This window comes from Hippopotamus amphibius, chromosome 16, assembly GCF_030028045.1.
Source record: "Hippopotamus amphibius kiboko isolate mHipAmp2 chromosome 16, mHipAmp2.hap2, whole genome shotgun sequence".
Classification (NCBI taxonomy): Eukaryota; Metazoa; Chordata; class Mammalia; order Artiodactyla; family Hippopotamidae; genus Hippopotamus; species Hippopotamus amphibius.
This window is the reverse complement of record NC_080201.1, coordinates 46,673,470-46,686,591: the sequence shown is the minus strand read 5'-3', so window position 1 is coordinate 46,686,591 and position 13,122 is coordinate 46,673,470. Positions and strand designations below refer to the sequence as shown.

At 54.4% G+C, this 13,122-nt stretch overlaps 1 protein-coding gene across 1 annotated transcript; it reads right to left on the bottom strand.

The window, feature by feature from the left end:
* Positions 1 to 2,185: 2,185 nt before the first annotated feature.
* Positions 2,186 to 12,614, bottom strand: LOC130838068 (zonadhesin-like). Its single transcript, XM_057710841.1, has 7 exons — positions 12,494 to 12,614; positions 9,880 to 9,944; positions 9,327 to 9,448; positions 9,152 to 9,190; positions 4,268 to 4,716; positions 4,122 to 4,214; positions 2,186 to 3,970 (listed from the first exon to the last, which is right to left on the bottom strand). Exons 2-7 carry the CDS (start codon positions 9,918 to 9,920, stop codon positions 3,659 to 3,661), a joined length of 1,056 nt encoding a protein of 351 aa, XP_057566824.1. The 5' UTR covers positions 9,921 to 9,944; positions 12,494 to 12,614; the 3' UTR covers positions 2,186 to 3,658.
* Between the last annotated feature and the right edge of the window lie 508 nt (positions 12,615 to 13,122).

Here is a 13,122-nt window from a genome sequence, read left to right as displayed (position 1 = left end):
CCATGGCACTTCCCCCACACCCTGGCCATCATTGACCCTAATATTCCATACCGCATGCCCTCCCCCAGCACTGCCCAGCCCACGCCCTGCCTCACTGGCTGGCACCCTCTTTAATCCGTGCATCTATCTGCGCTCTTCTGTCTTCTCCACTGGAATGGCAGCCCCTTTAGGGCAGGGTTTTGTCTGTTTTGCTCACTACTGGGTCCCTTGCCAAAAATGCTGCTTGGCACTTACTAGATGTTCAATTAACATTAGCAATTGTTACTCACTGTGAAGTGAGTAATGACTTCAGGGCTTGTCTCTGGCTCTGGGAGGAGGTGAGACAGGCTGGGACCTGGGGCCCTTTGCTGGGACCTGGGGCCCTTTGCTGGGACCTGGGACCCTTTGCTGCAGGGCTTGCACCTGGACACACCTCTCCTTGAGCAACAAAATACAAAGAACCATATGGGACTGAAAAGAAAGGCGTGCATGTGCAGTTGGGGCAAATTCGGGACCCAAAAGATACAGAGAAACCAAAAAACTCAAATGCCACTTTTGAAGAGACTGGAGCAAAAGCAGGGAGTTGGGAGCAAAAGCAGGGTACTGTGCATGTCCCCTGCACAAAACACCACCTAAGGGGTGGGCAAAACACCTAAGCCACCCCTCTGGTCGCACTCCTGGACACACCCCTACCTCACCCCTTATGATGAACAAGCTCGCCCCCTTCTCAGGGGCTGAGCAAACAAGGGAACCTGTTGCTTGTTCTCACTCCCCCTGCTGCAGCAGGGGCCCCAGGAAAGCCCTGCCTGAACTCCTTGTTGGGCTCTAGCCAATTTCTGTTGATTGGGGAAGGCCAAAAACCCTGGCCGGTAACATCGGGGCAGGCCAGGGAGGGCAGAACCCCCACCAGTCCTTTCTGCTGGCCTTTGGAACACGCAATGGGCTGCTTCCTGTAGACAAAGAAGGGTTTTGTTTAAGGGACACTGAACGCACTCCCTGTCCTGAGAGGTACACGGACTGGGGTGAGGGAGAGGAGTCACTGGGTCCTGTGAGCTCGGCGGTCCCAGGCCATCAGGATAAAGCCCTCACTCCGTGCCTGTCATTCAAGGCCCTGCAGGCCCAGCCCTGGCACACGTGCAGTCTCCTCCCTCTCCAGCCTCCCCAGGTCCTCTGGCTCCACTGCATGCAGCCCTCTGCCCTTTCACGTCTTGCCTCTGGGTTGAAAACATTGTTCCTTCTTCCTGGAACATTTGTCTTCTTGTTTACCTGTCTGACTTTGACTTGTCATTCAGGCCTCAGTTCAGATGTCTCCTCCTCTGGAAACTTGCCCAGACTCCCCAGGCTGGCCCAGATCCCTCCCGAGGATTCCCACAGACCCTGAAGCATTCCTCATTGAGCCCTGATCGCTCTGCCGGCACTTCCCCCATCACAGCCCCGACCGCCTGGGGTTGTTGCTATCTGAGCACAGCTGTCTACGCCAGGGGAGTATGGGCTCCAAGGGACAGATCCGGCGGGGACTTGGTCAATCACTGCTGTGTCCCCAGCATCGCCCAGGGCAAGGTGTGGTCCAGAGCGCCTCCATCCCACTCTCTAGCTGTGTGGCCTTGAGCCAGACCCCTCATATCTGTGCCTCAGTGTCTCATCTGTGAAATGGGTAGGAAGAGGGCTCAGGCCACCGATCAGCTGCCTGCTGAACTGGGGAGTGTCTGGGCAAGGCTGACTCTAATTTCCCTCCAGGACAGGGTGACTCAGGGCTCTTGGAACAACATCTTTCACCAACAGGGCCCTGGAGTGCAGAGCCCTGTGGTTCTGATCTGAGGGCAGAGTCACATCAGTGCAGTGTCTTTCCCTAAGGTGAAGAGTATAAATTAATTGAATAATGACAGCTAATCCTTACCAGCATTCACTGTATTGCCAGGAAATATTAATCTATTAGATTCTCACAACAGCCCCACATGCAAGGTACTATTAGCATCATCTGTTTCTGTTAAAGGGGAAACTGAAGCACAGAGAGAGGTTAAGTGACTTTCCCAAGAGCACCCAGCTGGGAAGTGGTGCTGCTCGAATTCTAACCAGGGCAGGTGGGCTTTGGGTTCCATGTTCTCAACCTAAAGACTGTACAGCTATATTGGGCAATCCCTGCTTTTAAAAAATAAAACGGAAAAAAAAGAGAATGGAAAGTATTTGAGCATCAACTATTTGGTGACACTTTGTATTATGTGTATGTACATACTGGTGTGGCCAAATAATGGCCTAATCCCTGGATCCTGTGAACCTGTTACATCATATGGCAAAAGAAACTCTGCAGGTATGAATACATTACGGACCTTGAGATGAGGGAGATTATCCTGGATTATCCAGATGGGCCCAATGTACTCACATGAGTTCTTGACAGTGGAAGATGGAGGCAGGAAGGTTACAAAGAGGCAGGAGAGATTTGAAGCATGAGAGGGACCAGGCCTGCTGTTAGTGGCTTTGAAAATGGAGAAAGGGGCCACAAGCCAGGGAATGTGGGAGGCCTCTAGAAGCTGAGGACAGACTTCAGTTTACAGCCAGCAAAGAAATGGAAACCTCAGTCCTACAACCACCAGGAATTAAATTCAGCAGCAATCTGAATGAGCAAGAAGATGACTCTCCCCTAGACCCTGCAGAAAGGCCCACAGCCCTGCAGACACCTTGATTTTTAGCCTGATGAGAACTGTGTCAGATTTCTGACCTGTAGAATTGTAATGTCATAAATTTTTGTTGTTTTAAGCTACAGAGTTTGTGGCAATTTGCTACAGCAGCAATAGAAAACGAATACAATTGGGTCCCCAAACTAACTGTATTTCACACTGTGGGTCATTATCAAAAATATTTGAAAGACGGCTTAATGCTCCTGACAAAGGTGGCTCAGCTGCAGGACAAAGATGGGGAGAAGAGTGCATGTTTGTCTTTGGGGCACCAGCCGGCACCCATTGTCCGCTGCTAACCTCACCCCAGCTTCTGCCCAGACAACCTCCCTAGGGTCAGAGCCTGGAGTCAGGCAGAAGCCAATTGGAGAATCATCCCACCCCACAGCCCCGAGCCCGGCCAGTGATTGACTCAAGAAGGAGCCAGTCACAGCCACTGAGATACAGTGAAATTGTGCTGGGCCTTCCCAACTAAGGGTTTCTCTTTCCTGCTGGGCTGAAACCTGAGTGTCTGCAGGTCTGGAGCTACTCTTCTCAGGGTGAGCCTGTCCAGACAAGGGCCAACGCGGCAGGAAGCAGGAAACCAGGGCTGATGATACTGTTTGAACTCCAGACTGAGACAGGCCTGAAGTAACTACTTTTAGATCATTAATTACATAAGTCAGCAAAGTGAGCTGATTAGTTTTCTGTAGCCAGCAAGCAGAAGACTCCTGGCTGGCATGGAGAGGAAGGCAGCGCCCACGCCCTGAGAACCAGTACAGTGGCCACTCGTCACAGTCTACTGGGTGTCTCCAGGGCTGCACGGGGAGGCCCTGCCACTGGCACTGCTGGGCGTGACTCCCTAGCACTGCACGTGAGAGCTCCCTGGAGTCCCTGGTGGCACAGAGGTCGTGGACGTGGTTCTCCATGTGGGCTTGGGCCTCGGCTGGCTCATCACAGGCCTGGAGGGCCCTGCTGTGGGTCCCCAGCAGCCCACAGAAGACCAGGGACGGGTCCGGGCCTCCCTGTCATGTGGGCACAGACGGGTGGGGCCCGTGATGCAGGAGCTGGCTGGGGAATCCGGATTCTTGCAGCTGATCGTGAAGAGGCCTCCATGTGTCGGGCAGCAGGGAGCCATTGGAGCCACGGAAGCTCCCCCCCGCCAGGCCACAGAGGGCCCCAGCACAGGTCTCGGGCACCATGACGCGTAAGTGGTGGCGCCAGTCATAGGCAGCTAGGAGGCCAGCCTTGGTCTGTAGCACCGCCCCAGAACCACGGAAGTACAGATGCACGGGGTTGCTGGTCAGGGGCAAGGGTAGGTGGGCCTGGGTCTCATTCACCTGGAAACACAAACGGGGCCATGTCCACATCAGACACCCCCGGGTGAGCCCTGACTCCCTTAGGACCCTTGGGTTGGGCCATGTCCCCTCAGGCCCCCAGGGGCATTGCTGTCCCCCTTGGACTTCTGGTCCCAGCCCTGCCCCAGCTTACCTGAACCCTGCCGGGAGTCTGAGCCTCCGTCATCACCTTCACCCTGTGGGCATCCACCTGGACCCGCTGGGCCGCGTCACACGGGCTGCGGGGCTTAGGTAGTCACTGTCCACCCACACAGTGAACGCCAGTGCCCCCAGGCCAACTGGACGGGTATGGCTCAGCATGTAGGGGCAGGCCCCCTGGGTCGTGAAGGTGGCCCCATCAGAGGTGCGGTAACGGGGGTCACCTGACACCCAGCTGCTGCCTCTCGGGACTCCACAGCGCCAGGCCCCAGCACGCAGGAGACATGCGGCCCCATCTCTGCAAGCCTGGGGGACACAGTGAGGTGGCCACTCAGCCTCCTTACCCTCGCACAGCTCACGGCAGTTGGAGCTCAGCTCTCGAGCCCCCAGGGGCAGGACACGGCCTTGCCAGGGGCAGCCACAGAGGGCCAAGTGCATGCAAGCCCCACCACTGAACACATAGCCGGCATCACACACGCAGCCCTCACGGCACGGGCTGTGGCAGGTCAGAGGCACCTCCTCGTGTGGACAGCTGGCCCCGCAGATATCAGCACATGTCTCCCAGTGGCCGTTTTCAGGGCAAGATTGTTCTGGAGCAAGCAGAGAGAAGGGAGGGAGCAGGGGAGAGGTGAGCATCAAGCTTTGGGTTCAACACAATCCCCCCCACCCCACCCCATCACACACACACACACATACACACAGTAGGGCTGTATCCTCTCAGACCCCAGAACAGGGCCAGATGTTTTTGTGCAGTTCACAGCCTGTGCAACTGTACACAGTGGTCTTGGATCCAGCTCCCACCTCCTCTTTACTATCTCCCTCCAGCTCACCACACAAGTCAGGACCACACCAGTTGCCCACAGGTATGTCAATAGTTTGACAGGCCTGGGTGAAGGCAGCAAGTGCCTGACAGAGGACAGCCAGGCTCCCGTTGTCTGCACGCAGCTCCTCCACACAGCTGTCCATGAATGGGCCCACAGGGAGGGTCCAGGCACAGGCTGCAAAGGGGCCTGTCAGTTCTGAGAGCCGCCCATGGGCCTTGGGACCTGCACACCTGGCCCTCGGGTGGGCTGGGCAGCTGGGCCATTCTGAGCTCAGGACCCCACCTCCTGCCAGCTGGCCTGGAATGATCCAGGCTCCAACTGGGGTGTTCCCAGGGGGTCAGGGCCTCGGGCCCACACAGGCCCTTGGTGTCAGTGACCTCAGCTTCCAGTTCCACAAGCTCCAGATGTCCATCCTGGATCCATAGGTCCAGGCTGGTGTCCGTGACCAGGCGGGTGGCTGAGTCCCGTGCGTGGACAGCAAGCCCGGCCTCGGGGATGGAGAGGGGCAGAGAAGCGCTGGGGTCGCGGGCCTTGGCACAGTTAGACTCTGGAGGAAGCACTTGGTGGGAGGCATTTGAGATAGACATGCACTTGTCAGGTGAGGGTCAGGTTACGTGACACTCTTGAGAGGGGTAGGGGAGTATTTACTGCAGAAAATGTAGAACATGTGCCCAAAGGAGTGGGTGAAGATGGGGGTGTGCTGAGCCCAAGGGCATTCAGTGTTTAGGGTGACAGCAGATGAGGTGACCCAGCTGGAGAGGTGGGAGGAAAACTAGAAGCCTAGGGTCCTAGAAGCAGGGAAAATGGTGCTTCAGGGAGGAGAGAGGTGTTGGGTGGTGTTTAAAGCCACTGATGGTCAAGTAGGACATGGACGAAGGATGGACAGCTAGACGGGGTACTGGGGGGACTTCAAGAGTGGTCTGGAGGGACTTCCTTGGTGGCGCAGTGGTTAAGAATCTGCTTGCCAATGCAGGGGACATGGGTTCGCGCCCTGGTCCGGGAAGATCCCACATGCCTTGGAGCAACTAAGCCCATGCCCCACCACTACTGAGCCTGGGCTCTAGAGCCTGCAAGCCACAGCTACTGAGACCCTGTGCCGCAACTACTGAAGCCCATGCGCCTAGAGCCTGTGCTCCACAAGAAGAGAAGCCACCGCAGTGAGAAGCCCGCACACTGCAATGAGTAGCCCCCGCTCGCGACAGCTAAAGAAAGCAGCAACGTGTGCAGCAACGAAGACCCAATGCAGCCAAAAATAAACTAAGTAATTAAATTAAAGGAAAAAAAAAGAGTGGTTTGGAGAGGGACTTCCCTGGCGGCCCAGTGGTTAAGACTCTGCGCTTTCACTGCAGGGCCCCGGGTTTGATCGGTCAGGGGAACTAGGATCCTGCAAGCTGCGTGGCACGGCCAAAGAGGGGAAAAAAGAATCTTTTGGGAGGCATGAAGTTGAAGGGGGACAAAAGCCTGGCAGAGAGGGTTCAAGAGAATGGAAAGAGAGGGCTTGGAGGCAGCGAGCACCGACAGCTCTGGTGGGCGTTTGCTGTAAAGGGTGTCTGAGAAAGGGGGCAAGAGCTGGCAGGGCCGAGGGACCGAGGGAAGCGCAAATCAGAGCCTGTTGGAATGTGGTGAGAAGGAGCCAGTTAAAAAGAGGCAAACTGATATCATGGAATTAAATCAGTGGGGCCCAAGTATCAGAGTCCCCGAGGGGCTGGTTAAAGCAGACTGCTGGGACGCTGAGAACGGACTTGAGGCCACAGGGAGGGAAGGAGAAGCCGGGACGAAGTGAGAGCGTCGTGCTGACGTATACACACTAGCAAATGTAAAATAGATGGCTGGTGGGAAGCTGCTGCATAACACAGGGAGATCAACTCGATGATGGGTGATGACCTAGAGGGGTGGGGTAGGGAGGGTGGGAGGAAGGCTCAAGGGGGAGAGGATATGGGGATGTGTGTATAAATACAGCTGATTCACTTCGTTTTACAGTGGAAACTGGCACAACATTGTAAAGCAATTATACTCCAATAAAGATGTGAAGAAAAAAAAAAATAATAACAGACTGCTGGGCCCACCCAGAGTGGTGGTCTGGGGTGTGACCCAAGAATTTCCATTTCAAACACGCTCTCAGGTGCTGCTGCTGCTGGTCTGGGCCTCCTTTGTGAACCAGAGATGCGGAAGAGGGGAGCGGAAAGAATCTCTGGGCGAGATCCAGGAAGAATCGCGGGGTGAGGCTTAGCCAAGAGCACAGACCGTCTTCCATCACCACAGCCTGGGAGGCAGAGGGGCTCGGGCAGAGGTGCAGGCAGGGTGGCGGCTCCCAAGAGGGTTTCTGCCCACGTTCCCCAGCGCAACAGGAAGCGAGATCACCACAGCCGAGCGTGAGGTGATTTGGTCTGAGGGGAGAAGGGGCCAGGGAAGGTAACTGGGGGCTGGTAAAATGACCCTTCAAGTTCATGATCCCAGGTAAGAAGGTGACTCAGAGGTGTTCCGCTGCCTAGGCGTGAGTACAGGAGGAGAGGGGAGGCTTCTGACACGGGGTTTGCAGGTGAGGGAGGGCCCAGGAAGTGGGAGTGTAGGCCAGCGGGGAACCTGAAATCTGAGACTGAAAAGGGATGGGGAAGAAGCAGCGGGGTCAGTGGGTTCATAGGTTGGATGGCCAGGGAGGTCAACCAGTGGCTAGAGTCAGGGAACCAGGGAGCGGGAGCCAGAGTCAGCCTTGTGTAACAAAGAAAGGGGCGGGATAGAGGGGTGTCAGCCTCCCTCTCGCTTTCCCTCGGTCTCTATTTCCCACTTCTCCTTTTCTGCCCCCAGCCTCCCAATTCCCATGCCCCACCCCCATCTGTCCTCTTCTTTGTCTTTTGCTCTGTCTCCCTCCATCTGATGGTCTCACTGCCCTTGCTATTGCTGCATCTCTGTCTTTCCTTCTCCATCTCTCTCCCACTGTGCGCCTTTCTCTGTCACCCATTTTCTCTCTCCCTGCAGTTTCCCCTCTGTCTCGCCCTCTTTCTCGTTACCCTCCTGTTTTGTTTTTGTTTTTTAAAAATATTTATTTATGTATTTGGTTTGCCGGGTCTTAGTTGCTGCAAGTGGGCTCCTTAGTTGCGGCTCATGGGCTCCTTAGTTGTGGCGTGTGAACTCTTAGTTGCGGCGTGCATGTGGGATCTAGTTCCCTGACTAGTGATTGAACCCAGGCCTCCTGCAGTGGGAGCGTGGAGTCTTAACCACTGGGCCACCCTGCTGTTTTTATCTCTCTCTTTCCCTCACTCTCTCCCTCATGGTGTCTCCCACTCTCCCTAGGAACCAGACCCTTCCTCCCTGGGCCTGGACCAGAGAACCACAGCCTGGGCCCTTCTCTCCCACCCCCTTCCTCACCTAGGGGCCAAGCGTCCCCCAAAAGAGAACTTGGTCCCAGATGGCCACGAGCAGAGCACACGGGGTGGGAGGACCATGGGGGAAGGCATCGGCCAGGTCTCGGGCTGCCTGCTGCAGCAGCTCGGCCGGCGGCTCTGCCGGTACCACATGTGGTCCCTGCTCGATGTGACCCATCCTCCCAGAATGGAGCTGCAAAGGCCTGGCCCATCTCTAGGGGAAATGCCTTAGGCATGAACAGGTCACAGGCTCCCTGAAGGACACCAGCCCATCGGTGTAGACCTGGGGGAGGTGGAAAAGGAAGAGAGGGGCAGAAGGGTATCATTAGGTCAGGGATCCGAGGGAGGATGGAACACACGACCCAGAAAGAGGAAGGAACAGATACAGACAGGATGAGGTAGGGGTGGGGTCAGGGTGAAGATGGGGCCCAGGGACCTACAGTCAGAGGTCAGGGCACTCACATAGGCCACCCTATGTGTGACCTCAAAGGGCTCCTGCAGCTGCAGCTCCTCCAAGAAGCCATCGTCCTCTGCAGGGAGGACCTTATCTCCATGCTCCAGCTCATAGGGGTCCAGGAGCAAGGCTGGGGACACCGAGACCACTGAGGCGTCCCCAGCCCCACCAGGGCTGGGCCATGTCCCCTGAGACCCTTCTCCCAGGGCGGGGCCACGTCCCCTCAGACCCTCCTCCCAGGGTGGGGCCATGTTCCCTCAGTCTCCAAGGTCAGGGTCAGGTCCCGACGGGTCTGCGGGCAGGACCATGTTCCCTCAGACCCCTAGGTCCTACCTGCCCCCTAGTCCCGTCCCCTCACCAAGTTGGGGAGCACATTCAGCCTCACCTCCTCGCTCCTTGCTGCAGGTCACTTGGTTCTGCAGGACTAAGGGGAAGAAGTGTCTGGGGTCCACGCACCACAGCTGACCCTTTTCCAGAGCCCCCAATCCCACTCACCCACCAGCAGTAGCCAGAGCAGCCCCAAGGGGGCCCATGGACTGGCTGGCCACTCTGGCATGTACCTGGAGCGGAGGTGGGGGCCCGAGTAGGGACCTGTAACTCAGCTCTGCCACCCCGTTGTTCGTGGATCCAGGGGGCCTGGGAAGCACCCAGGGATCGTGGTCCTCGTCTGGTCTGGCTGAGGCTGCAGGGTGGGGGTGGGGCAAGGAAGGAGACAGGAGACGGTTTTCAGGACTTTACCAGCGGGCTGTGTTGTCACAGGCACCCAGGCCCAGGAGGGGCGCCCCGCGCCGTCAGCAGCCCTGAGCACGAGTCAGCCAGTCCATAGGCAGTTACGCTGGAGCTCTGCTGCGGCTGGACAGCTGACACTGCAGAGCGCCTCTCCTTCCCAGGCCCTGCCAGCTCTGGCCCCAGCAGGTTAAAGATGGACTCACAGCCTCCCAGTCCTGAGGGAGCATGTGATGTGCGGAGGGCGTGGTCGAGATGTGCGCCCGGGGAGATGAAGGGGCCCAGGGGGATGTCTGCAGAGAACGATGGGAGAGTCTGTGGCAGAAGCTCATAGTTGGGCATTTGGGAACATGACTAGGGGACTGACCGGCAGAAGGAGAGACCCACCTGGAAAGTTGAATAAAGCGCAGGTGACTCAGACTGTGCATCTGCGGAGATGGGTGGGGGCTGCCCTGGCAGAGGAGGTTCAGAGTTAGGCGGTGGGGACTCCATCTTCAACATAGGGATCCCCAAGCCAGCCCTTCACATGGTCAAACCAGGAGGGACAGAGGGGCACCTGGCCACGCCCTGACTTGCAGGCTCCTTCCCATCCAGGCCCATCACCTGCCCCCCACCCGCCCCCCACCCTGAGCAATCTTTGCTTAAGGCCTCCCATCTTCATCCCCAGAAGACCCCCAGCATCTGGAAACACAGGTGTCCCTGGGGGCCCCAGGAAATCCTGGGCGACAGTGTCCAAGCCTGGTCACCTGAGAGGGTGGTCCCCCGAGGGGGAGTGGGCAGCTCAGTACCATCTCCTGAGATGTCCCTGTCATGGTCCCAGTCCCAGCTTTGCCCCCTCAGATGTGCCACCTTGAGCAGATTCACAGCCCTCCTGGCTTGTTAGAGGATTAAACCCAAAGAGTGACACATGCGCCACCAGTGCTGGAATTCCAGGACCGTATAGGAGGGCAACGAAGAGGCATTTGTTATTGTCTTATTAGTATTTGTTTATCTAATATGTTTGATTTATATTGAAAAAAGTAAGCCACTGCCACATGAAGTCCACAGTTTCATAAATATTACTGTTAAAGTCAAGGCTAAGTTGAAAAAAGGAGAAAGCAAAAAAGAGAGAGAAGGGGAAAGAGATGATCTAAATAAAATAATAATGCAAATGGTACCACTGTATTTGTTCCTGGTCTGTCTCTCCCAAAGGCAGCCCCATGGGGCAGGGATTTTTGTCTGTTTTGTCTCCAGCTCTGTCCCCGGTGCTTAGAACAGTGCTTGACGCATGATAGATGCTCAATAAATATTAGCTGAATGAATGGATGAATGAATGAATGAATAGTAAAGGCTAAAAAAGCCACACTCAGACATCTGACTTTGGGGAATACTGAAGTAACACGCATAAAACTCTCAGCAGTGCCCGGCACATAGGAAGTGCTCAAAAAATGAATATGCTTATTACTATAAAAATGAGTATTATTTAGAGGTGCGACAAACAGGCATTTTGGCCAAATGCTGACTAGCTGAGTGTTAAAATCAAGATATGCCCGGAGCTGAATATCATTACCTTAGAACGAACTTTGAGATATAAAAAAAAAGAAACCCTGAAAATGTATTAAAAAGGTGTTACTGTCACAATTTTGTTATCCACAATTGTCGCAGGCAAATCTTCCACTTTAGTGAGGGATAACTTCTCCACTTTATCAGCAGCCAGCCATTCCTCTACAGTCAATAAGTTCCTATGGCAGTTCTAAAACACACCCTGGCAACTACCCTGGTGGCACAGTGGTTAACACTCCACGCTCCCAATGCAGGGGGCCTGGGTTCGATCCCTGGTCAGGGAACTAGATCCCACACGCATGCTGCAACTCAGAGTTCACACGCCACAACTAAGGAGCCCACCTGCCACAACTAAGACCCGGCACAACTAAATAAATATATTTTTTTAATAAAATAAAACACACCCTGAATTTTTTGACTAGCCTCCCACCATTAGGTGGGGGTCTGTCTCTGTCTGCTCTCCTTGAGTCTGGGCAAGTTTATGATTGCTTCAACCAACAGAGGAGAAAAGAGGTGAGGCTAGGGTCTAAAAGGCAGCATTTGCTGGAATGCTGACTCTGGAGCCCCGAGCCACGTGAGAAGTCCACATGTCCTGAGGCAGCCAGGCAGGGAGGAAGCCCTGGCCAGTTGGACAGACCAATGCATTGGTGGTCCCAGGCAAGCCCAGCCTCTGAGCCATTCCAGCCCAAGCACCAGACTTGTGAGCATAGCAGCCCCTGTCCACCCAAGTCTCTCCAGCTGAGGAACTGGGCATCATAGAGCAGAGCTGTCCCTGCTGCTCCCCTCTCTGACTTTCTGAGCCACAGAATCCACAAGCATAATAAAATGGTTGCTAATTTACATCACAGAGTTTGGGGTGGTTTGTTATACAGCAGTAGAACTGGGACAGCTGCTCACTAAATAACTGCAGGATTTAAATAGTATTACTTTTTCTGCAGAAACTAAAATCCATTCTCTACTTACAGCACTATCTGAACATTCACAATAATTATTTCTGAATACAGAATTCATGGCCATCAAGATCATTGTTAATTATGGTGGCAATTTACTTGCAGAATAACCATGGTGGAAAAATAACTACATTTCTCCTTCAACTTGACTGGAAGAATGCCAACCTATAAACCACATATGCAGCTTTCCATTCCAAGTTACATCCAGAAGGCTTTCTATATTTGAAAGTGAATATTCAGATATAAACACTCACCATGAATGCAAAGCCTTGCTTGTATTCCCGAGGTAGTTACATAAATTAGATAAGATGGGCCAAATACTTCTGGCTCGGAGATACACAGCAATGACATGGAAGAAAGGGTTTTGATATTTGATCTTTCGGAAGACCAAGATCCTAGCAGAACTTCAAAAGCAACTCTGTGATTGTTATTATTATTTTTCTAATATCTGCCTGTCTCCTGGGGGTGAGCGGCAAGGTTAGTGGGAGCAGGAGGAGAAACAGGCTCACCTACCCCTGGCCAACAAAGGAGACTGGTGAATGGCTGTTGAGTGAAGCACAATCTTCTCAACCTCCTCCCCGCTCCAAGAGCAATGATGCGGGCAGAACCCAGAGTGGTCCCCTGGTTAACATTTTCCCAGTGGATGACCTTTTGGCTTTTCATGTCCAAACTTCTGCCAGATCCCCTAGAATGCAGCTGCATCCCCTCAGGTCTCCCAGGGTGGGGCGTGCCCTCTTCAGTCCCATGCAGAGCAGGGTCTGGGTGCTCAAACAGCTCTATTTCCTGGAACTGTGAGCTCCAGAGTGAGTTTTCCTGCCCTCTTGTAAGGACAATCAGCCCGCTGCTTCCTGTTTTTGCTCTGCTGAATGCCTCCTTTTTTGTACTTTGTGACATGCTTTAATGCATTGTTTTAAGTATCCAAAGAGGGGATTCCTTCAATTTTTTAAAATTAATTAATTAATTAATGTACTGGCTGCATTGGGTCTTCGTTGCTGCACACGGGCTTTTTCCAGTTGTAGTGAGCAGGGGTTACTCTTCACTGTGGTGCACAGGCGTCTCATTACGGTGGCTTCTCTTGTTGCAGAGCATGGGCTCTAGGCACACGGACTTCAGTAGTTGTGGCACGTGGAGTCAGTAG